Source organism: Oryctolagus cuniculus, chromosome 9, assembly GCF_051225735.1.
Source record: "Oryctolagus cuniculus isolate XC-2025 breed Fujian yellow rabbit chromosome 9, ASM5122573v1, whole genome shotgun sequence".
NCBI lineage: Eukaryota > Metazoa > Chordata > Mammalia > Lagomorpha > Leporidae > Oryctolagus > Oryctolagus cuniculus.
Window position 1 is genome coordinate 43,060,763 of NC_142875.1, and position 23,929 is coordinate 43,084,691.

The 23,929-nt window shown below is 37.7% G+C and overlaps 1 protein-coding gene and 1 pseudogene across 1 annotated transcript in view; one reads left to right on the plus strand and one right to left on the minus strand.

The window, feature by feature from the left end:
* The window catches only part of KLHL1 (kelch like family member 1), a 415,159-nt gene that overhangs the window by 290,483 nt on the left and 100,747 nt on the right, over positions 1-23,929 (plus strand). The window contains exon 6 of the mRNA XM_002712985.6: positions 1,721-1,907. Within this exon, the coding sequence (XP_002713031.1) occupies positions 1,721-1,907 (187 nt within the window). The remainder of the gene's footprint in view (positions 1-1,720; positions 1,908-23,929) is intronic.
* On the minus strand, positions 13,019-14,010 carry LOC138843691 (BMP and activin membrane-bound inhibitor homolog pseudogene; annotated as a pseudogene).

Below are 23,929 nucleotides of genomic sequence, written 5' to 3' on the forward strand. Positions count from 1 at the left end.
CTGATGCTAAATTTTCCAGAAATATGAGAAGATATTTTAACAGAGAGAAAACAAAAGGGTCAATGTATATGCTCATTAAGACCACCTTATCAAAAGGGACCTTTTAAAAATATTCCCTTTACTGATTACAAATTAAAGTTCTACTGAAATAAGAAAGAGTAGTCTTTAAAAAAACTACATTAAAGATTCCCTATTACATTCCAATCCCTTTCTCCTCTTTTATTTGATGTTCAGTGTAAAAATGAATGAGAAAGCAGCTAAAGTTTCAACATACAAGAAGAGAACAGAACCAAGAATATAGTTATAAAAATAATTAAAATGAAACATAGTATAATTAGATATTACAACATATGGTATTCCAAAACATCTAGGAGTTCTAATAGAGTCTTTTATGTTCTTAATGTTAGACATATTCTGTCATCTTTCCCAGATGTCCTACATGAGTTTCTCACTGTTTTTGTATTTTTCCTGATACCTCTACCAGTAATTTATGTATTTGGTTAAATGAATCCATTAAGGTTAAAATTATAAACTTTAAATTGATCAGTTAGTACAAGTCATCATCATATTTAAGTTATCCACTCAAACATTTATATACAGGTTTGGTATGGTCTTATCAATGAACAAGAAAAGATCAAGGAGTAAATATTAAAGCTGTGACTCAAAAGCATTCTATGTGACAGGTTTTACTGTCTTCACAATGAAACTAGATTCACAAAAAAAATAGAAAGTGGCATTGAACAAAGAATAAGATAATCTAAAGAGAGACAGAGGAAGAGGAAAATAAAGATAGACTAATTTTTCAATGAAATTTACACAAAGGTCATGAAGAGACAAAAATCTGTTGTAGCAAAAATTATTATTAGAGGCTGAGAAGAGTAGAGAAAGGGGAAATTGAGTTACGTTGTATTATTGGTACCAAACACATTCAGTTAAAAGCATCAGGTGCTATGTTGGGGTGACAGTAGTTCACAATAATATATAGTGTAGAAGAACAGGGGTGCTGATAGGATACAAATACAAAGAAAAAATAAGGAAATGAAAAGGTTAATACCCTGATTTTATCCATTTTGACTGAATACCTGCGTTGAAATACTCTAACATATTACGCACAAATATGTAAGTATTACTTGTTAGTCAAAATTTTTAAAAATTAAAATAAAACACTGTTGATCTCATTGTGTTGTGTGCTCAATTGAAGATTTTTGTTTAGTATTTCTTAGTCTAACTATTGGAAATTTCTACTTTGTCTTATGTAGATTTTCTGTAGCTTGCAAATTTAGAGCTTTGTAATGAAGATTTTTTTCCATTTTAATCAAATTAGTTTGAATTTGCAGGAGGTTTCAAATGTACTTGGAATATATTAATTTACATATGTTAATATTTATAATAGGCTTATTGTGATCTAATTTCTTGAAGGTTAATGTTTAATTTCCTTTATCAGATGTGTTTATGGCTATCAACAATAGTTTATCTTTATGATCTGAAAGTTTTGATTAGCACGTAATAATTATACATTTTTATGATGTATCATTCAAAATTTAAGCAAGAGAATGGAAAAATGAACTTTAGATTTATTTTTTACTCTATGCAATATGATAACAAATGACATTGAATAAAAATAATATCCATTTATGTTACAGGCATTAAACTTTTAACTACTAAAATGGTCTCATATCTTTTAAAAGTACTATTAACAATGATTGCATATTATCCACAGATATTGGCTGACCTAGAAAACCATGCGTTATTTAAGAATGATCTAGAATGCCAAAAGCTGATTCTGGAAGCAATGAAATATCATCTATTGCCAGAAAGAAGAACTTTAATGCAAAGTCCAAGAACAAAACCTAGAAAATCTACAGTTGGAACTCTGTATGCAGTGGGAGGAATGGATAACAACAAAGGTCTGTAATATAGCTGTGCATTGATACATATACTTTGTTTCCAGCTATGGCACAATTTTATTATTGTGATCTTTATATTCCAAAAATAGTTGCTGAACTTAGTGTTAACCACTATGATTTATGATTGGAGAAAATTTTGATATTTTATTTTTAATCAGTATTTGCTAGTCTTGCTTCTTCTCCACATTTAAATCCATATTTTGCTCATTATAGTCAAGAATCCATATGAAATGAAAAGGGGATTGGAAACACCTAGAAAGCAAAGGACACATAATGTTGAAAGCTATAATTTAAGTACCATTAAGGAAACGCAATGTGACAAGCACACAGTTGATAATGACACAATTACGAAGGGAGTCTACCTTTGAGGAGTTGCATATTTTACAGAAAAATAAAAAAAAAATAAGGAAACAACTATCAATCAGTGTTATAAAAATTGAGCAATTTAGATCCTAAAGGAAAATCAATGAGTTATTTAGCAAATGACCACATGCATTTGAAAACTTTCTCCTGACTTTCCTAAGTTACTGGAAAGATTTCCATTAATACATATCTCACCAATGTTTCTTATATATGCCTTGCCTTGCACAAGTACACTGAGACAAATAATATGCATAATGTAAATCTCATATGTTTTCACTTAGTAAGTTATATAGTTAATATATTTCAAGTACATGTAACAACATTCAATTGACAAGCCATAGTGTTGCCACATAGTAAACCTGTCTTTAGAGATATTTGTTCTTAAAAATCAAAATGAATCAATGAATCAGTGAAATTTACTCAAATGAGAAATGAAATTTGAAAATAGCAATTAAAATAATTTGTTATCAATAAAGTGATATATATATATATTCCAATTTTGTAATGTATATTAAAAAAATATCCTGTTTCTATTATATTATAGCCCTGGACAAGCCAAGGTATCCCAGTTCCCTAACATCTGATGAGTTTTAACCTCCAGATTATGATTTTTCTAAGACGAGTGGATCTCTTTATTGTTTAATCAAATGATAAGCTAAGTAAGACAGATTATCCCCACAGTAGTAAGTTTCTTGAAATGCACACAGAAACAGAATAAACAAAAATTAGGACAAAGTATATGAAACTACCGGTAAAAATAGGTAAAAAAAAAAATTGAACAGAGTTGTAATAACAAACCAAATAATATACATCCATGACAGAAATTTCCCAAATGGTCCCGGACATGTGTCCCTGTGATGTGACACTCCAAAGTATGTATATTGCTATCAAATTTTCAACAGTGAAGTAAACAGCTTCTCACTTCAACATAATGTCTGGTAACTAATACCATTGCAGAGAGAGGTCAGAGCATGATGCGTCATTAATGTCAGTCTTCAGTCGCTCGTATTTATCTCCCCAGAAGTTGTATTGTCTTGGAGGAAAAAGGTGTCTGGGGGGTTTTTGGAAATTCTTACTGCTTACTAAAGCAGTTCTACATTAAGTGCAACCCATAAAGTTAGATAAACATCTAATAATACCAAATTTAAGGAAATTATTCTTTTTGGGAAACTTACAGAAATGTATAGAGGTCAATTTTTTCAAAGAATTTAAACAACAACTCTGACATTTTCAGAGTAACCCCTTGTATCTGTATCTTGCTTTTACTCATTATAGTGTTCTACACCTTACTGACTAGTGTTTAAGATTTTAGCATCCAAATAATCTTCTCTTTACTTGAAAGCTAATGAGGCAAAAGGAATGAAAAGGAAAAGGAAAAACAAAAAACTGAAAAAGTAAGAGAGAGGTAGGGATCTGACCTAGTGGTGAACATGCTTGTTGCAATTTCATTCCTGGCTCCAGTTCCTGATTGCAGCTTCTTGCTAATGCAGTGATGATGGCTCAAGCTGTTGAGTTCTTGCCACCCATGTGGGAGACCTGGATTTAGTTCCCCAAGTCTGGCTTTGGCCCAGATATCACCTGGCCATTGTGGGCATTTGGAAAATGAACCAAAGAATGGAAGCACTCTCTCTCTCTCTTTCTCTTTCTCTCTCTCTCTCTTTCTCTCTCTCTCTCTCTCTCTCTCTCTCTGTTTATGTGTGTGTGTACATACATATTCTCAGATGAAAGAAAAAACAACTTACAGCAGAAGAGAGAAAACTATAAAACACTATAACAAAAATCAGCATTCATTTTCATAACTTATTTGTAGAACTACACAATACTCAGTATGGTCTTTGGAATTCTTTATATATTTGTATAATACCCTATTAAGGGCTATGTAAAAATTTAATTGGTTTTCTTTTTCTTCTTTTTTTTTTTTTTTTTTTTTTTGACAGGCAGAGTGGACAGTGAGAGAGAGAGACAGACAGAAAGGTCTTCCTTTGCCGTTGGTTCACCCTCCAATGGCTGCCGCGGCCGGCGCGCTGCGGCCGGTGCACCGCGCTGATCCGATGGCAGGAGCCAGGAGCCAGGTGCTTTTCCTGGTCTCCCATGGGGTGCAGGGCCCAAGCACCTGGGCCATCCTCCACTGCACTCCCTGGCCACAGCAGAGAGCTGGCCTGGAAGAGGGGCAACCGGGACAGAATCCGGCACCCTGACCGGGACTAGAACCCGGTGTGCCGGCGCCGCTAGGCGGAGGATTAGCCTAGTGAGCCGCGGCGCCGGCCTTAATTGGTTTTCTATTCAACTCCATAATTACTGGCATTCAGATAACATTTCATGGGGCTTAAATCTATGGGTAGCAACTCTTACAAATGATCTGCAGTATTTGAAAATTCATAGCATTGTCTTCTCTCCCCCTTTCTTCTTTTTCACTTATATAAGCATTCAATAATGATGCTCATATTTGCACATTTTTTTATTGTCAGGATCTGTGTTAGGAGCTAGTGTAGCATAATGAACATCATGGTATAATCCTGTCTTGCAGAGCTGCCAAATTTACCTAGGAAAGCAAACAGTAAAGAAAGTATTTATGAAGAAAATGAATGTTACAAGAAGGGAATTGAAAGTACAATAAGTATAATTCTTGTGTACTAAACCTAAGATAGCTCAGAAAACTATAGAAATAACAGAGAGACAGGCTTTGGATAACACTGAATTCTTTCTGACAAAATTTGCTATCTTTCAAGCAAATGCTTAGGATAAGAAAAAAAAATCACCTTCTCTTCCAAATAAGATTGAGTGATTTGAGACTAACATTTAGTGATTGTGAAGTCTTCTGTACTCCTGTTTTTCTCTATATATTTATACTAGGGCCACTCAACCTTGGTGTGCCTGAATGTTGTTTCATTTTTACTAAGAAGATCCACCTCTACCTACTTCTGAGAAGGAAATATGCCTTTGAACTGTCCTTAGGTTTCACATCTTAGCTTCTGTTTTCTCCCTGGATTTCTGCCTCCCTTATTACATGTCATAGAAATCAACAAATGCCTAAGAAGAAAAGTTATAATGGCTTGCCATTCTCTTTCCTGAGAATTCTGAGTATAAAAGTCTGACTACTTTGCACTATAATTTATTGTTTTCCCCACCCCGGGAGTCTTCAGCCCATACATGTAGCAAGGTCTTTCAATCCAGAACTACTTGTGAATCAGCCACTTCTCAAGGAGAATATGGCAAAGAAAGTTAGGCTCATCTTAATCCATATCTTTTTTTTTTCTCAGACTTTGGCTTCTGAACATCTTTCAATAGGTAATTTTTTTTATTTAAAAGAAGCTTTGTTGTGATTCTTGAGAGAATAATTTGTCTGATACAAGTGAATTTATCATAGTAGAAAGCAAACAGCCATGTATGTTTTCTAATTCAGCACTATTTCTAAAATTTCTATTTATCTTTTTTCAGATTTATATGACTTTTGTCACTATGTTACCTTTTTTTTATTTATTTCTTATTTCACATTTCGTGTTTTGTAGCCTACTGAAATAGTGAGACTATAAATCTGTTGTGAGTTGTTCCTGGCCATTCTCATTTAGGCAGCTTGATTCTTCTTTGAAGTCTTAGATAATTTTCTTTACTCTGAGGGACTTTGTGATCCTAGTTCACAGACATTTTCCCCCATTGAGGATGAGTTTAACCAAGAACCAAGATATCAGTAGTTTAGAGCCATTCCCACTCTCTTCAATGATAGACTTCCTGTAGCTTCTCTGTTCTTTTCCTCCCACCAGGCATTGGACCTAAGGTAGATGCTGCAGATCTTATCTTTTCTACAGATCTCATCCCTCAGAAATACTGCCTTTCGCTGTCTTCCAGTGGTCACCTAACTGCTCCTCGGTTATTTGGGGATTTCTCTTTCTTTTTTTTATTTAAGTCTAACAATACAAAAATAGTTTTAAGTCTAGCAATACAAAAATAGTTTTCTTGTAACTTGTGCAGACATAATTATTGAATGTTTCTCCATGAATCCTCAAATATCCAATCAGAATTGCAGAATTCTGTTCTGCTAGGAATTTTACTCCATGGATAGTTTACTTGTTTTATGTTCTGTTATTTTTGGAAATCATATATTTTGTTTATAACTAGATAATAACAAAGCAATTTTTTAAACATTTTACATATCTATAAAGGACACCATTGACATCTCCATAATTAATTGATTTTGGAGTATTCATAAATTTGGCAGTGCTAGATTCAGATAAAATTATTACATCTTTAAAATGTAGATACTAATCTGATCTCAAAGCGTTAAATTATGTCATGTATCAGCTTAGACCAGTTCTAATTACAGTATAGATGACTATACATTAACGGTTTGATCAAACCCCACACATTCTTCTGATAGTCTATCTAATTCAAAATCCCAAAATCCTGAGATTAAATAGAAGTTAATACATGTCTTTTTTTTTTTTTTTTTTTTTTTGACAGGCAGAGTGGGCAGTGAGAGAGAGAGAGAGACAGAGAGAAAGGTCTTCCTTTGCCATTGGTTCACCCTCCAATGGCTGCCACGGCCAGTGCATCGCGCTGATCCGATGGCAGGAGCCAGGTGCTTCTCCTGGTCTCCCATGCTGGTGCAGGGCCCAAGCACTTGGGCCATCCTCCACTGCACTCCCGGGCCATAGCAGAGAGCTGGCCTGGAAGAAGGGCAACCTGGACAGAATCCGGCGCCCCGACCGGGACTAGAACCCGGTGTGCTGGCACCGCAGGCAGAGGATTAGCCTATTGAGCCGTGGTGCCAGCCAATACATGTTTTGAATCTGCGTGATCAGTAGTAAATATTGAGAATTATAAGTAGATATTTATGAATATTAATTCCTTCAGCTATGGTATATTAATTCCCTTTCCCAAATATAAGCAACATGAAAGAGGAACTATTTCCAATATTAGAAATATTTGTTCCTTATTGTAGGTTTTTCATGCACATCTGATAACTAAATTAAGAGTTATCAATGGATCTAAAAATGGCTTTGCTGGTTAATATACTCTTTATCAATATAGCCTTTATATTAATATACAATTCTGCCTTCCTGCTAATATTTTGAAGATATGAAATGGAAATGTAAATAGGAGTTTGCTGTTGCCTAAATAATTGTCCCTAAAAGACCCAGAAGAAGAAGATATTATGGATCTAAAATATTTGTCTTTAGTGACTGATAAATTGAAAATAATAAAAGCATTTCACCAATGCCATTTGAATACTTACAAACCATGCCATGTTTAAAATTGCAGATTGCTTCTGAGGACGTCCTTTTGTTGTATTGTTCCAGTTCATTTTGTTTTTGACAGAAGTTCAGACATTGTCTTCATTTCTATTATTTGTGAAGAAGTTATGATAGAATCTAACTGTAGGGGCCTGTGTAATTTTAAAAGGAATGCTGTTTCGCCTATTATTTGTTACATGTGTAACCTATTAAAGATTATAGATAATGATTTTTTTGCACCAGCACAATCCTCCTGTGCTTTAGTTTTTGTTTTATTATTTTGCTTAAGATTTTCCTGAAGATTAGAATTACTTATCTAAAGAAGAATATGAACAAAGATGTCAGACCAACCAAATAAACCTAATTGTATGATTTTGCAGAACACATTAAGAATATAAGAAAATAGATAATTTAAAAAAATGGAGCCGGCGCCGCGGCTCACTAGGCTAATCCTCCGCCTTGCGGCGCCGGCACACCGGGTTCTAGTCCCGGTCGGGGCGCCGGATTCTGTCCCGGTTGCCCCTCTTCCAGGCCAGCCCTCTGCTGTGGCCAGGGAGTGCAGTGGAGGATGGCCCAGGTGCTTGGGCCCTGCACCCCATGGGAGACCAGGAAAAGCACCTGGCTCCTGGCTCCTGCCATCGGATCAGTGCGGCGCGCCGGCCGCAGCCCGCCGGCCGCGGCGGCCATTGGAGGGTGAACCAAGGGCAAAAGGAAGACCTTTCTCTCTGTCTCTCTCTCTCTCTCTGTCCACTCTGCCTGTCAAAAAATAAAAAAAAAAAAAAAAATTAAAAAAAAAATGGAGTAGAGTCTATTATATTTATTTCTCTTTCAAGTTTTGTCAATTAATTTTATGTGTGCAGAATTATAAATATTTCAATACTCCCTCTACTTTCAAATTTCCTATTTGATCAATTTCTGATGAGTTTTACATTTTAATAACATATCTTCAAAATGTAATATAACAGAAATTTCATTAAAATTCTGCCTACATATAAAATTTCATTCTAAGGATTGATGAAGAAGCATATAACTATTATTTTAAATGAAAAATGTGCATACTTGATATTCACAAAATGTATGTGTGTGCATAAATTTATAACGAATATTTTTATTAAAATAAATATTATAAATGTTAAAATATTCATTTTTCTTTTTTTAGTTCATGGTCATATTTTTTCTTCAAGGAGTAAATTATCCATAATCAAAAACAGCAATTATTTATTTATTGTAAAAAAGTTTATATTTTCTAATATGCTTTAAAATATATATTGCAGAATATCTGAATTATGCTAATTAGCTTATACAGTACTGCACATACTGATCTTTCTTGTGGCTAGAACTGTCAAAATCTACTCATTAGTGATTTTTAGAGAGATGATACATTGTTGTTAACATTGTTATTAACTATAGTCACTGCATTATATGATAGGTTTCTTGAACTTATTCCACTGTGAAACTGAAATTTTATATCCTTGACCCACATCTTTCTCCTGTCCAACACCCTACCATCAACCCCGTCATTCTACTCTGCTTTTATGAGCTTATGTTCTTGAATCCAAATGTAAATCAGATTGTGTGGCACATGTCTTTCAGTGCTTGGTGCATTGCATTTAGCATGTTGTTTACTCAACAATAGCAACATTGACATATAAAATATATTTTCATTTCCTTATGTGAGTATATCAAGGCTATAATACACATAGTGTAGTTGTCAAATAAATGTTGTATAATTCAATACAAGCTTATTGCAGTCCCTAATATAAGAAAACTACGAAAACCTTCTCTAGGATATACACTACCAGTGATACTTTCACCTAATTTTATTTGCATTTCAGTCATCAGATTAGATCTGCCCTCCATAGCTAAACAGTTATCAAGAGTTGTCTGACTTATATCTGCTTCTACTACCTTTGCTGCGGCTTTATCACCTCATTCTTGCTCTCTTGGGATACTGCGTGTTTTTCCCTTTTTTATTTTTTTATTTTTTTTTTTACTTTTATTTAATGAATATAAATTTCCAAAGTACAGCTTATGGATTACAATGGCTTCCCCCCCATAATGTCCATTCCACCCGCAACCCTCCCCTTTCCCGCTCCCTCTCCCCTTCCATTCACATCAAGATTCATTTTCAATTCTCTTTCTATACAGAAGATCAGTTTAGCATACATTAAGTAAAGATTTCAACAGTTTGCTCCCACACAGAAACACAAAGTGAAAAATACTGTTTGAGTACTAGTTATAGCATTAAATCACAATGTACAGCACACTAAGGACAGAGATCCTACATGAGGAGTAAGTGCACAGTGACTCCTGCTGTTGACTTAACAAATTGACACTCTTGTTTGTGGCCTCAGTAATCACCCTAGGCTCTTCTCATGAGCTGCCAAGGCTATGGAAGCCCCCTGAGTTCACCGACTCTGATCTTATTTAGATAAGGTCATAGTCAAAGTGGAGGTTCTCTCCTCCCTTCAGAGAAAGGTATCCCCTTCTTTGATGACCCGTTCTTTCCACTGGGATCTCACTCCCGGAGATCTTTCATTTAGGTTTCTTTTTTTTTTTTTTTTTTTTTTTCCCAGAGTGTCTTGGCTTTTCATGCCTGAAATACTCTCATGGGCTTTTCAGCCAGATCTGCATGCCTTAAGGGCTGATTCTGAGGCCAGAGTGCTGTTTAGGACATCTGTCATTCTATGGGTCTGCCGTGTATCTCACTTCCCATGTTGGATCATTCTCTCCCTTTTTTATTCTATCAGCTAGTATTTGCAGACACTATTCTTGTTTATGTGATCCCTTTGGCTCTTAGTCCTATCATTATGATCAATTGTGAACAGAAATTGATCACTTGGACTAGTGAGATGGCATTGGTACATGCCACCTTGATGGGATTGAATTGGAATCCCCTGGTATGTTTCTAACTCTACCGTTTGAGGTAAGTCAGCTTGAGCATGTCCCAAATTGCACATCTCTACCCTCTCTTATTCCCACTCTTATATTTAACAGTGATCACTTTTCAGTTAAGTTTCAGCACTTAAGAATAATTGTGTATTGATTACAGTATTCAACCAAAAGTATTAAGTAGAACAAACAAAAAAAAAATTCTAAGAGGGATAACATATTAAGTTGTTCAGGGCGAGGGCTGATCAAGTCACCGTTTCTCATAGTGTTCATTTCACTTTAACAGGTTTCCTTTTTGGTGCTCAGTTAGTTGTTGTGTTCTTCTCAAACAGACTTAATTTGTTCCTACAACAGAGAAGTATGCTATATTATGATTTCTGTAATTTCAATCCCACTTACCCAGCTCACTCCTGCCAAATGAATTTATCACACCTGTTGGGTGGTAACTGGAATGAAATAAAAGAATCCTTAGCAGTCCTCCATCCCCCTTAAGGCCAAATACATATGAGCAAATCTACCTTTACCTTGTATGAGTACTATTTCTAATTTAAACAGAATTTTCTTCCTATTGTCTTTCAAAAAAACTGCATAAAAAATTTACTTATTTATTTGAAAGACCAAGTAGGAGACACACACACACTGGCACACAGAGAGAGAGAGAAGGAGGGAAGAGGGAAAGGGAGAGGGAGGGAGGGAGGGAAACAGTGAGGGAGGGAGGAAGGGAAGGAGGGAAGAGAGGGAGGGAGAAAGAGAGAGGGAGAATTATATCCTGTGGGTCACTCCCCAAATGGATTCAGCAGCCAGCTGGGCCTGCCTGAAGCCAGGAGACAGGAATTCCATCTGGGTCTCCCTGATGGGTGACAAGTTCCCAAGTACTTGGCTCATCCATTGTTTTCCCATGTGCATTAACAGGGAGCTGGATTGGAAGAAGAGCAGCCAGGACTGGAACCTGTTCTCCAGTATGGGATGCAGCAGTGGCTTAACTTGTTGCACCACAGTGTTGGCTCCCATCAAAAATTTGATGTGATTTTTCTCATCTCTATAAATGCTTATCACCTCATGACTCAATTTCCCAAATCTGAAGCCCCACACACTAGTAGCAGTACTGTTCACTCACATATCTTATGCTTCAGTGTCTGTTTCTTTCTCTCTTCCTTTCTTCACTTGTCTAATCCTACTTTAAAATCATCCCATCCCTGGTTTCTCAGTAGCCTGCTGATCCAGTATTGGAAAGAGCTGTTTTTTTTTTTTTTTTTTTTTTTTTTTTTTTTTTTTTTAGGAAAATGGGCATTTATTCCATTGCCTGATTTGTTGGGGGGCAGTGATCTATTGCTTGTTAAATAATCTAGGTACTCATTTTTATACTAGATTCCTCCATGAATGTGCTTATACCTGTTGTCTGAAGGGACTATGAAATATTCTGGTAAAAATATGCCAAAAAAAAATCTTCCTCAAATAAAACGCCATACTCAAATGCAGGCCATAAGTAAAGGTCTCAATTATACAGAACTGAGAAAAAAAAAAAAAAAACCTTCAACAGCAAATTATTCTCATGGTTAACATAACCAAGATCCATCTGATGGCCAAGTACACAACATGGCACAGGTTTAAGTTCAGGCTGGCCAGTTATTACCACACAGGAAAGTCTCATTGCTCCTTAGCTGTACTACTGGCTAGAGCCAACATTCCACTGGGTTCTATTAACAAAAGGATCATTTGGGGGGTAAGAAACCAGTTACTTAAATCTCAATCAGCTTAACATTCATTGAAAGAAGTTTAAAGGTTGGAAAACTAGGAGCATTATACAATAAAATTTGGCTTATCTGAGGACCAAACATATTTAATTTGGTTTGAGATAGAATGCATCAATTCATCTAATATCAAATTACAAAAAATTGCATTTCACTGGTTTTTTATCCCCCCCCCCCTTCTGAATGGAGCTAGCACATTTTCTGAGGTTTCCCAACACAAGCAAATCAAGTTGATAAGCATGATAAACCTTTGCTAAGGCAACTTCAGCAGTGAGTTCTCGTCAATGAAAACCAGCAGCCAGAATTTTGCTTACAAAAAGGTGGCGAAGACACCAAATGGTCAGCACACAGAAGCCTCCTCACTGCTAAAAATGTGTGCGTGCACACGCGGGATCGTGGCTTCATTAAATAACGGCCCTCAAACCAGACCCAATCAACGTCTGCATTTGTGTACCTTCTCACACGTTCCACTTGAGTTTTTAATTTATGAAAAGACACCGCTACATTTCAGACAAAATATATATATATTTTTGAAATCTTTACAATAAATCATGATGTCTGAGCGTCCACAGAGCACAGGTTAGTTTATTGAAGTACTCCGTTCCGCTCCCGGGAATGCAAATAACCCTGGTAACAGTGTGTACACAGTCTCCTCTTTGCCTTTTTTTTTTTTTTTTTTAATCATTTTAAAGCAAATAATACATTTGACTGTAGGTCAGTCTGTAGAAATAATCCTTTGGAAGGAAATCCCCCAGACCCGGTTGGCGGAGGGCGGTTCTGTGTCTCCGGGATGTCGCCGCGGGTTCCGAATCTTCAGATAAAGTGCTCTTGGCCCTGTCCAGCAGAACCCAGAGGCCTGCAAGGCCTGCGAGCGCTGGGGCCGCGCCCTCGGCCTCCGTCATACGAACTCCAGCTTCCCGTGCCCGCTGTACATGCCCCAGTGCACCAGGGACAGGACTTTGTCGTGGCTGAGGTCGGCGTGCCGGAGTTTGTCGCAGGCCGCACAGCAGCTCTCGTGCCCGCTGACCGGCACCACGCACTCCAGGTCCAGCTTGGCCACCTGGCCCTTTTTGGAGTGATGTCCGTGGAAGCTGTAGTGCAGCCGGGACAGCATCTGCTGCCTCTGGTCCTGCAGTCTCTTGTTCTCGCTCCGCAGCATCCTCAGGGCCAGCATGATCAGCAGCACGAGGATCAGCCCTCCCGCGATCGGCACGGCGATCACCGCCGCCCGGAACCACAGCTCCTTGGAAGACGTCAGCTCCTGCACCTTGGTGATGAGGTTTCTGTTCCCGTCATGCTGGTACCTGTTCCCTTGTCCTGGGGCCTCTCCCCTGGGTGCAGGGAGAAGGTCATGCAGCCCTCTGTAATTGCACATGTCCTCATGACAGCATTCCAATGTGGGCACGCCGGTGCCGGAGTGGTTGTGTGTCTGTTTGGCTTGGCACACGTCTGCTGAGCTTGGACAGACTCCAGGCAGCCGTGGGTGAGTGGGGAGTTTGTGTTCTGAGGATCCAGCAGTCTGGAGAAGCAGGCGCTGAGCTCCGACTTGCACATGTACCCAGTCGCCACGCAGTGGGCAGCATCACAGTAGCACCGGATTTCACCTCTGGTGAGCAGCACGGCCATGGCGCAAAGCTCGAGCTGCAGCCACACGAAGATGTAGCTGGAGTGGCGATCCATGGACGCCGCCCCTCGGGGCGCGCCGTCAGCGCCGGGGCCAGGGGCCGGGCCGCGGCCGCAGCATGGAGAGCGGCCGCCGGCTCCTCCGGCCTCGCGCGCTGCCCGCGCCGTGGGCTCCCGGCCGCGCTGCGCCCCCACCCCGAGCGCCCACCCTCACGCCGCCACTCGGCGGAAGCTCCCGGGAGCGCCGCCAGGAAAGAGCTGTTTTTAACCACTTTCATTTGTCCATCACCTTACTAAAATTTTGTTACATAAAAATCAAAAGTGGGCCAGCATTATGGATAGTTGGTTAAGCCTTTGCTTGCAGGGCTGCTGGTTAGAGTCTTGGCTACTCCACTCTATTACAGCTCCCTGCTAATGCTAATATGCCTAAGAAAGCAGTGGAAAATGGCCCAAGTGCTTGGGTCCCTGCACCCATGTGGGAGACCCAGAAGAAGCTCCTGGCTCCTGGTTTCAACCTGGCCCAGCCATGGCCATTGGAGCCATTTGGGGAATGAACCAGTGGATGGAAGATTCTCTCCCTCTATCTGTCTCTCTGTCTCTGTCACTGTCTCTCTTCATATATATATATATATATACACACACACACATATATATATGTATATCTGTATCTCTCTCTATATATATATCTGTATCTCTCTCTCTATATATATATATATCTGTAACTTTGCCTCTCAAATAAATATTTTTTTAAAAAATCAAAATCAATAACCCATATATTCATCTAAGTTATAGGATTACCAGTATCCTGCATTATTTTACAACAAACTTACCATCCACCCAACGTTGTTCTAATACTCAGTGTTCAGTGTATTTTAAACTTATAGACATGGATGTACAGTTCTAAACACATCAACATGCATGCTATTAACTAGATTTCAGTATTTGTTTAGAGATTTAAACAAAATTTATATTCAATGAAATCTTCAGTATCCCTTAAGTGATTTTTGACAAATAGATGCTTCTGTGCAATCCAAACTGTTTTTTTTGTTTTGTTTTGTTTTTTTGTTTTTTTTTTTTGTTGTTTTTTTTTTGACAGGCAGTGTGGACAGTGAGAGAGAGAGACAGAGAGAAAGGTCTTCCTTTGCCGTTGGTTCACCCTCCAATGGCCGCCGCGGCTGGCACGCTGCGGCTGGCGCACTGCGCTGATCCAATGGCAGGAGCCAGGTACTTAACCTGGTTTCCCATGGGGTGCAGGACCCAAGTACTTGGGCCATCCTCCACTGCACTCCCTGGCCACAGCAGAGAGCTGGCCTGGAAGAGGGGCAACCGGGACAGAATCCGGCGCCCTGGCCGGGACTAGAACCCCGTGTGCCAGCCCCGCAAGGCAGAGGATTAGCCTATTGAGCAGCAGTGCCGGCCACAATCCAAACTCTTAACAAAGGTGGAGTACTATCATTACTCCATTCCTCTTACCCCTTCCTTCTTCTCTCTTCCTATTCAAACTCCTTCCACATCCCAAATGCAGTGATTTCTTTTTCTTTTTTCAATTTAAATTTTTTCCTGTTCTTGAACGTCATTTGATTGGAATTGCATGATTTGCTCTTTTTTTCAAAGATATTTCACAGTTCATTCTTTTCCTCAATTTTGTTTATTTATTCGAAAGAGAGATAGGGAGGTAGGGAGCCAGGAAGGGGAGAGAGAGAGAGAGAGAGAGAGAGAGAGAGAGAGAGGAATGGAGAGTCTTGTTTTATGTTGGTTGGCTCAGGAAGGCCACTCAGGCAAATTATGTGTGATATACGAATTGTTATCTGAAAACCCATCTTTCTAAAAGTAGAGAGGGCTTTTATTCATTCACTCATTCATTCATTCTTTCACTCATTTACAATTCATTTATTTATCTATTTAAAAGAGAAAGAAAGCCCCCATACATCAGTTCACTTCCCAAAATATTCACATGTTGGGAGTTGCAGGCCAGGCCAGGCTGAAACTAGGAGCCAGGAACACAGGAATACAAATACTTGAACTATCCCTGCTGCCTCTCAGGGACCACATCAGTAGTATGTTGGAAATGGGAACTAGAGACAAGCATTGAACCTACGGGTATCTATACAGGATGCAGACATCTTAATCATTAATGCCAAATACACTCCACAAAAGTTTTCTTTTTATTGTGAGCAGCTCATATTTGTTCATTATGTATGTTTTATAATAATATTTACATTTTATGAGTACTTCAAAAGGAAGGATGGTCAAATTATGATCTGATGCCCAAAAGTAGCCTGCCATATGTTTTTTTTTATAATTTGTACACTAGTGGATTTTATATTATAATTATTGAAATGATAATAATAAAAATAAAATATCATTTTAAAATTTAAATTTCAAGAATTTCAACTTTCAATAGCCAAAGGATTCATTGAGTCTCTCACTCTCATTGTCTGTGGCTACTTTCACTCTGTAGTGATCATGTGCTTGTATCAAAGAAACTCACAAAGTCTACCATTTTTACTATCTGACCCTAAACAGAAAACAGTTTTAGAACTCCTCTTGTAAAGAAATCTCTACTCCATATTTCCAGGAAGCTTGTGGTACCAAATGTCACATTCACTTGACCCAAATCTAATTTATTAGCAGCTAGTACACACAGTTTCTATGCGTGTTTTCAATGTCACACTATAGGCAGTCTCCTGGTCTACCTGCTTCCCTGCCTAAGAGCTCAGAGGTATTGAGAGTAAGCTCAGATTATACAACCCTTACATAAGATGCACAGTAATGTAACAGATAAAAGTTGACTCTAGATAGGCAATGCTCAACCAATTGGTTATCAAAGTATGTGATGCTGTTTTTATTTCACTTCTAATATTATTACTTCTTTTTATATTACACCTTATTTTTCTTGGTTAATTCCTTCTTCAGTTCTCTCTCTCTCTTCTCTCTCTCACTCTCTCTCTCTTTCTCTGTCTCTGTGTGTCTATATCTAACTCTTTGTTTGTGTGTATGTGTGTGAAATGTCATTAGATTTATCACTAGGAGACAAAAAAGAAACAAAAAATGTTTTGTGAATTCAATAGCAGTCTCCATAGAAATTAGAAAAGTTGTGACATGATAAGATATGGATCCTGATAGGACCTTTTGAATAGTGACTTGTGGACTGAAGAGCAGCAAATTTTGATTCTAAGCCTACTATTCATGCAAATATATTGTAACTTAAAAGTGAATCTTATGAGGGTGCAGGTGTTGTTTGCCTAATCCATAGTAAATTAATTTTATGCATATCATACCTAAAAATTGAGGACTATAATTCAGGAGACATTATAAAATTATGCTGCTTAAAATGGAGAAAATGGTCTAGAATGTCAGGGTATAGTAATGAAGGCTACTGTAAGATTCTGCTTTAAAGGCACAAACCTATGGAGGAGCAGCACTGTTTTTATTTGGCTGCAAGGAAATCAGGATTCTAGGGAGAATGGTTCTCTTCCTGACACAAAGCAGCCACCAAGTACTTTCCTACCTACACATACCAGGAGGCAAGCAGAGAGTCCTCTGGCTACAATTAAGGCATTCATAAAAGACTATTTAGTATAAAAGAAAGAATAAACCAAGTTAAAAGCTGTGAATCTTTCAAACTGTTATTCTTTGGTGGTGAAGTGGAGAAAATAATAAGAAAATTGCATTGTTACATTGTTCTGTTTTTTACCTCATGCATGATAGCTGAAAGAAACATCAACTGTGCTGATGGGATGGAAATCTCACAACAGCAGTGATTGATGCCCAAACAATGTTCAACTGAGTGTGTATGAGAAAAGAGGACTAAAGTATGCATTATTTCTACATTGTTTCTGAATGTCTTTCTTATTGATGACCTAGATATAGTAATGGATGTTATTGATTTTAATTGACAGTCAAATATCCGGTCAGTTAGCCCCAAATCTTTCCTGTGAACTCAAATGTGATGTAATGTGACTACCAATAACAAGAATGCAACAGAAAGGAGTTAGAAAAATAAAGGAGATTTTAAAATGAAAATCAATTTCGTAGAGAGTTTCTACTGAATAATTTATTATCAAGCATATAATATGATATCTTAATATTCAGTGTATGCCTTGGATTTCCACATATTTTAAATTAGGGAATTATCTAACTTTAGAGGTAAACTCCTGAGTATTTTCTTCTCTTTCTCTTCAAAGAACCTGGCCAGATCATTTTATTCTGAATTTGTCTCATCATTTTCTGTGTCATTGTTATCTCATCATTATCTGCATCAGTATTATTGAAAGGCAAAAGAGGAAAGTGAAATATCTAGATGGAATTAGCCATCTTAATCTGATTTTTATTCCCTTGATCTGGACAAGGCGCACCATCAAGAACTTCTCAGGAATAGATTTTCATTCTGCAGTTCTATAACTGAATAATTTTTGAAGCACTGAACTCAATAGTAATCATCACATGGCTTTAAGAAAATGATACCTTAAAATTCTGTCAGGAAAACCTGAGCATTTGCAATTAGGTGGGTAAAGTAACTTTAAAATACTGTGTGACTTCTTTTCTGAAGGAAAGCCACATAATAAAAGAAACCTTACTTTTTCATTTTTGCCCTTTCGAGTTCTGCTCTACTTGATGTCTGCCTCAGTAACTGCATTCAGGCACTTTGGTTCCACTTCAGCACTTTCACTTTGAACTTGAAGTATATCATTGGAGACTACCCGTTCAAGGTCACTTGTTCACACAGTGCTATAGAAACAACTCAAAACCATGAATGGCATCATGTCACCTAAAGCCAGTTTGCTTTTCACACACTAAGAGTTGACTTCTGGAAAAAACATCCCTTACTTGGTTGCCAAAGGATCTATAAAGGAGAATCTCACTTCCCGTTGAGTCTTCGGGAAAGAACTAAATTAAGTCAGGGTATGTGCTTCCTCAACTGTCTTTAAAATTAGGAAACCTGCACGTGCATTGTTAAATTGTTGTTTATGTTATCCCAAGTGAGTCTGGAGAAATGGGACTTTCAGCCTATGATAGCCATGGTTTCTTTCATTTTTTTTTTCTTTCTTTCTATTCTTTTTTTAATCAAAGTATGACAGGAGATTCTGTCAGTTGAAAAGTAAAGTTTTAAATTAGCCTAACAATAAGTTTATTTTGCCCCTTAAAAGTCAAAGGAATGGAGTTCATTGTTATGTATTCTCTAGATCTTTCAGTGAATGCAGATTGAATGACGAATTAGTGTGTTATGATAAAATGTCCACCTTAAGTATAAATTCTTAAATACTCAGCACATTCTTTTTTTAATCAATCTTCCTATGAGTACTCAATAAATGATAAATAGTTCCTCTTCCACACAATCTCCTTTTGTAGATGCCCAGAGGAATAATACTGAGTGTGTTTTTGCATGTTTCATGAACATGAGATCTTAATCCTCCAAAGGGTGGTTACTCTCTGGCAAAGAAAAAGGAGACTTCCCAGGGCTATGCTAAATTTCTTGTATGACAGAGACTCATTTAGGATCATAAAAAAATTTACATGAATAGAAGTCACTGCACTGTCACTTCATGTGGTGCTAATTTTAAGCCTTTATTTGGAAATGAATAAACCAATTGATCACAGACTTCATTAATATTTATTTGCAAGGGTGGGTGCTCAGTTATGAAACATGGGTAGAACATGTATTTTCCAAAGACTTATAGCTTAGGTCGAGAGCAATGGTATCTTTAAAAAAAAAAAGAAAAAGAAAAGAAATACACTTCTGAAAGTTATCATTGTGCCGCAGTTCATTGTGCTCTTACTTGAGACATTGGCATCTGATATAAGAGTGCTGATCTGAGACCTGGCTGCTCTGATTCCAATCTAATTTCCTACTAATGCACCTGGGAAGGCTGCAAAAGATGTTCCAATTTCTTGGGTCCCTGTACCCTCGTGGGAGATGAGGATGCAGTTCTTGGCTCCTGGCGTTGGCCTTGCTCACCCTTAGCTGTTATAGCCATTTGGGGAGTGAACCATCAGATGGAAGATCTCTCTCTGTCTTTCTGTCTCTCTCTGTCTCTCTGTTTTTTTGTGTTTATCCTTCTCTCTCTTTTTCAGCCTTTCAAATAAATAAACACACAAATATTTTTAGAGATATGCTTCTGAAAAACAATTTTCATAATTGTTTTTGTGATACATTCAATAACACTAGAACACATTTGTCTTATATGTCATTTTTGCTCCCATTTACCAGTGCACACATTTTCAGCAAAGGTTAGAAAAATTATAAGCATGATAGGCACAGTATTTATTAAGACATGGGGTATTTTTAGTAATATAACTAGCAAGGGCTTGGATCATTATTGGCAAATGATGCCAAAATGAAAAGAAATGAATAAAATATATGAAAAGAAATATTTAATTTGAAAATGTCAAATAGTGTGAGTTAATCGTCAATGAGCATTTAAGAAGATGTAATATAATAAAAAATATATTCACAATAATGTCCTAATCTGTGTGCTCTTTTAAAAAAATCCAGGTTGGATTTTTTTTTAAGATTTATTTGCTTATTTGAAAGTCAGAGTTACACAGAGAGGAGAGGCAGAAAGAGAGAGAAGTCCTCCATCTGATGGTTCACTCCCCAATTGGCCACAATGGCTGGAGCTGTGCCAATCCAAAGCCAGTAGCCAGGAGCCTCCTCCGGGTCTCTCACATGGGTGCAGGGGCCCAAAGACTTGAGCCATCTTCTACTGTTTTCCCAGGTCTTAGCAGAGAGCCGGACTGGCAGTGGAGCAGCCAGGTCTGGAACCGGCGTCCACATGGGATGCTCGCACTTCAGGCCAGGGCATTAACCTGTTGCACCACAGTGCTGGCCCCCAGATTGGATTTTAAGATCTCATCCCTAATATTTTACATTTCAACTTCCATTATGATATACATAATTAAAACTTTTCCATACTTTTCTTTCCCTTGGCTATGAGCCAAGAAGTAGGTTTCCTTCTGTGTTTACTGGTTTTAATAAATTGGTTTAATCTTAAGAATAATGCTGTATTAGGAAAAATTATATCTAAACAGAGTATTAATCTTAATAATAAATTTACATTTATATCCATATATATATATATATTAGCCTATTGCCACTTTACAAATATTTTGTACCAATAATAGATAGTTAATATCATTGGCTGTTTAGTTGGCATATGTAACTTTAACAATGATTAAAATATGTTTGTGAGACTATCTTCATAGAAATAATAAATTGACTAGAAGATAGACTTTTTTTTTAACTTTTGTTTAATGAATATAAATTTCCAAAGTACGACTTATGGATTACAATGGCTTCCCCCCCATACCGTCCCTCCCACCCACAACCCTCCCCTTTCCCACTCCCTCTCCCCTTCCATTCACATCAAGATTCATTTTCAATTATCTTAATATACAGAAGATCAGCTTAGTATACATTAAGTAAGGATTTCAACAGTTTGCTCCCACACAGAAACATAAAGTGAAAAATAATAGATGATTTTTTTAAATGATGATGAAATCAGATCAGACCTATTGTCATGTTTAATCCCAGTCATGTTTAATCCCAGTGAGAGTCAAGTTGGGAATTGATAATTTCTTTTTTTTTTTTTTTTTTACAGAAGATCAGTTTAGTATGCATTAAGTAAAGATTTCAACAGTTTGCACCCCCATAGAAATACAAAGTGACATATATTGTTTGACTACTCGTTATAGCATTAAATCTCAATGCACAGCACATTAAGGACAGAGATCCTACATGAGGAGTAAGTGCACAGTGACTCCTGTTGTTGACTTTACCAATTGACACTCCTGTCTATGGCATCAGTAATCTCCCTATGCTCCAGTCATGAGTTTCCAAGGCTATGGAAGCCCTCTGAGTTCTCCGACTCTTATCTTGTTTAGACAAGGTCATAGTCAAAGTGGAGGTTCTCTCCTGAAGATAGACTTTTTAAAGATTATATCTGTTTATTTGAGAGGCAGAGTTACAGAGAGAGGGAGAAACAGGGAGAAATATCTTCCGTCTCAGGGTTTACTCCCCAAATGGCCGCAACGACTGGAACTGGGCCAACCTGTAGCCAAGAGCTTTCTCCGGGTCTCCCATGCAGATGCATGGGCCTAAGCACTTGGACAATCTTCTATTGCTTTCTCAGGCAATAAACTGAGAGCTGGATCAGAAGAGGAGCATCTGAGACACGAACTGGCATCCATATGAGATTGGCAAGCAGGTAGAGGCTTAGCCTGCTATGCTATAGCACCAGCCCAGAAGATAAAGACTCTCATTCATGCTTGAAAAACATTGCTGCTTGGGGCTGGCACTGTGGTAAAGCAGATAAAGCTGCCGCCTGCAGCGCTGGCATCCCATGTGGGCGCTGGTTTGAGTCCCAGCTGCTGCACTTCCGATCCGGCTCTGCTCTGTCCAGGGAAAGCAGTGGAGGGTGGCCTAAGTCCTTGAGCCCCTATACCCATGTGGGAGAGCTGGAGGAGGCTCCTGGCTCCTGGCTTCAGATCGTTGTGGCCTTCTGGGAAGTAAACCAGTGGATGGAGGACCTCTCTCTCTCTCTTGCTCTCTCTCTCTCTCTCTCTCCTCCTCCTCCTCCTCCTCTGCCTTGCCTTCTCTCTCTCTGTAACTCTGACTTTCAAGTAAATAAATAAATCTTAAAAAAAAAAAAAAACATTGCCCCTACAATGATACCTTCAGCTATGTATTACAGGAATATTATCTCAAAGCTATATATTTAACAAATATGTAGACACATGAACATGAAATAAATGCTTATACTATAAAAAATCAAAGAAATAAGTCATTTTTAGTGCCATATCTTCTTTAAAACTCTTAAATTATATGTTTAGGTTCAAAATTTTCCAAAATGCTTCTCATTATTTACTTCTATATTAGACAGAATCTGACACCATGTAACACTTGCCAAACAATTTTATGGCCTCAAAATCACCATCAGTTTTGGACCAAGATGCTCTTTAGGCATTGTATAATTTTACTGTTGTTTTTGTTTAATATTCATTAATGGTGATTATACTTAAACTAAATAAATGCATTTGCCTGCAGATTACTCCCTCATGGTAAGCTATTGTTGTTTTTAGCTTCCCAGATAATTCTAATTTATGGGTTTTTAAAAGGACTTGGAAGTCAGGTAACTCAGTCTATTAATATTGCATTAAAGCTTTGTGAGAAGACCTGAAGGGCTTTCCGGTGAGTTAAAAGAAGTTTTATCTTCTTTTAAAAAGCTTTTGTGACATCTGTTTTGCCAGTTCATAAAACCCTTATCCCTTCATTATGTGCTGTATTCAAGATAAATGAGGTTGCTCAATATTTGAATATTACATATTGAAACAAATCCTGCCATCTATAATGTCAAAATAGAATGTACAGCATGAATTCCTGTCATTCCTCCCCTTAAAATAGTCATTTTCGGCTCTATGAATGGAAAACTCTGAAGAGACCCAGAGCTGTACTTAGGTAATATCTTGATAACCTTTTTTCCTGTTTTTATATTGAGAAAACATTCTATTTTATCATGAATAAATACTTGCAAGTTGTATTACTGAACTTGAAAAACAAATACTTTTTACATTTAAAAATGCAAATATAACAAACTATTTTGTTTGGATGCTGTAACAAATCACCACAGACTTAGTAGCTTAAAACAACTGCCATGTATTAACTCATCTCTGCGGGTTCAAACTCTGGGATGGTAGACCTGCATTCTCAGTTCAAGATCTACAAAAGCTGAAGTTTAGGTGTTGGCTACAATACACTCTTATCTGGAGCCCAGCGTCTTCATCCAAGCCCATTCGGATTGTTGGCAGGATTCTTTCCTAGTCATGGTAGAACTGAGGTGCTGTTTCCCTGCTGGCTGTTGTTAGATGAGCATCACTTTCAGCTCCTAGAGGCCACCCGCATTTTTCTCATGTGGTCCCTCCACTGTTAAACCAACAGCAAACAGAGTCCTGCTCATGCTTCACATCTCTGATATTCCCATTTACCACTATTCCAGAGACAGTTCTCTTTCCTCTTCCACTGATAGCTAGAGAAATTTCTCAATTTTCAAGGTGTCATGTTATCAGGGCCACCAAGGCAATATCCCAATTACAAGGCCAACTATGTCAATGAACTATTTCATCATATTCACAAGTTCCACAAAATGAGTATCAGAAAATATCA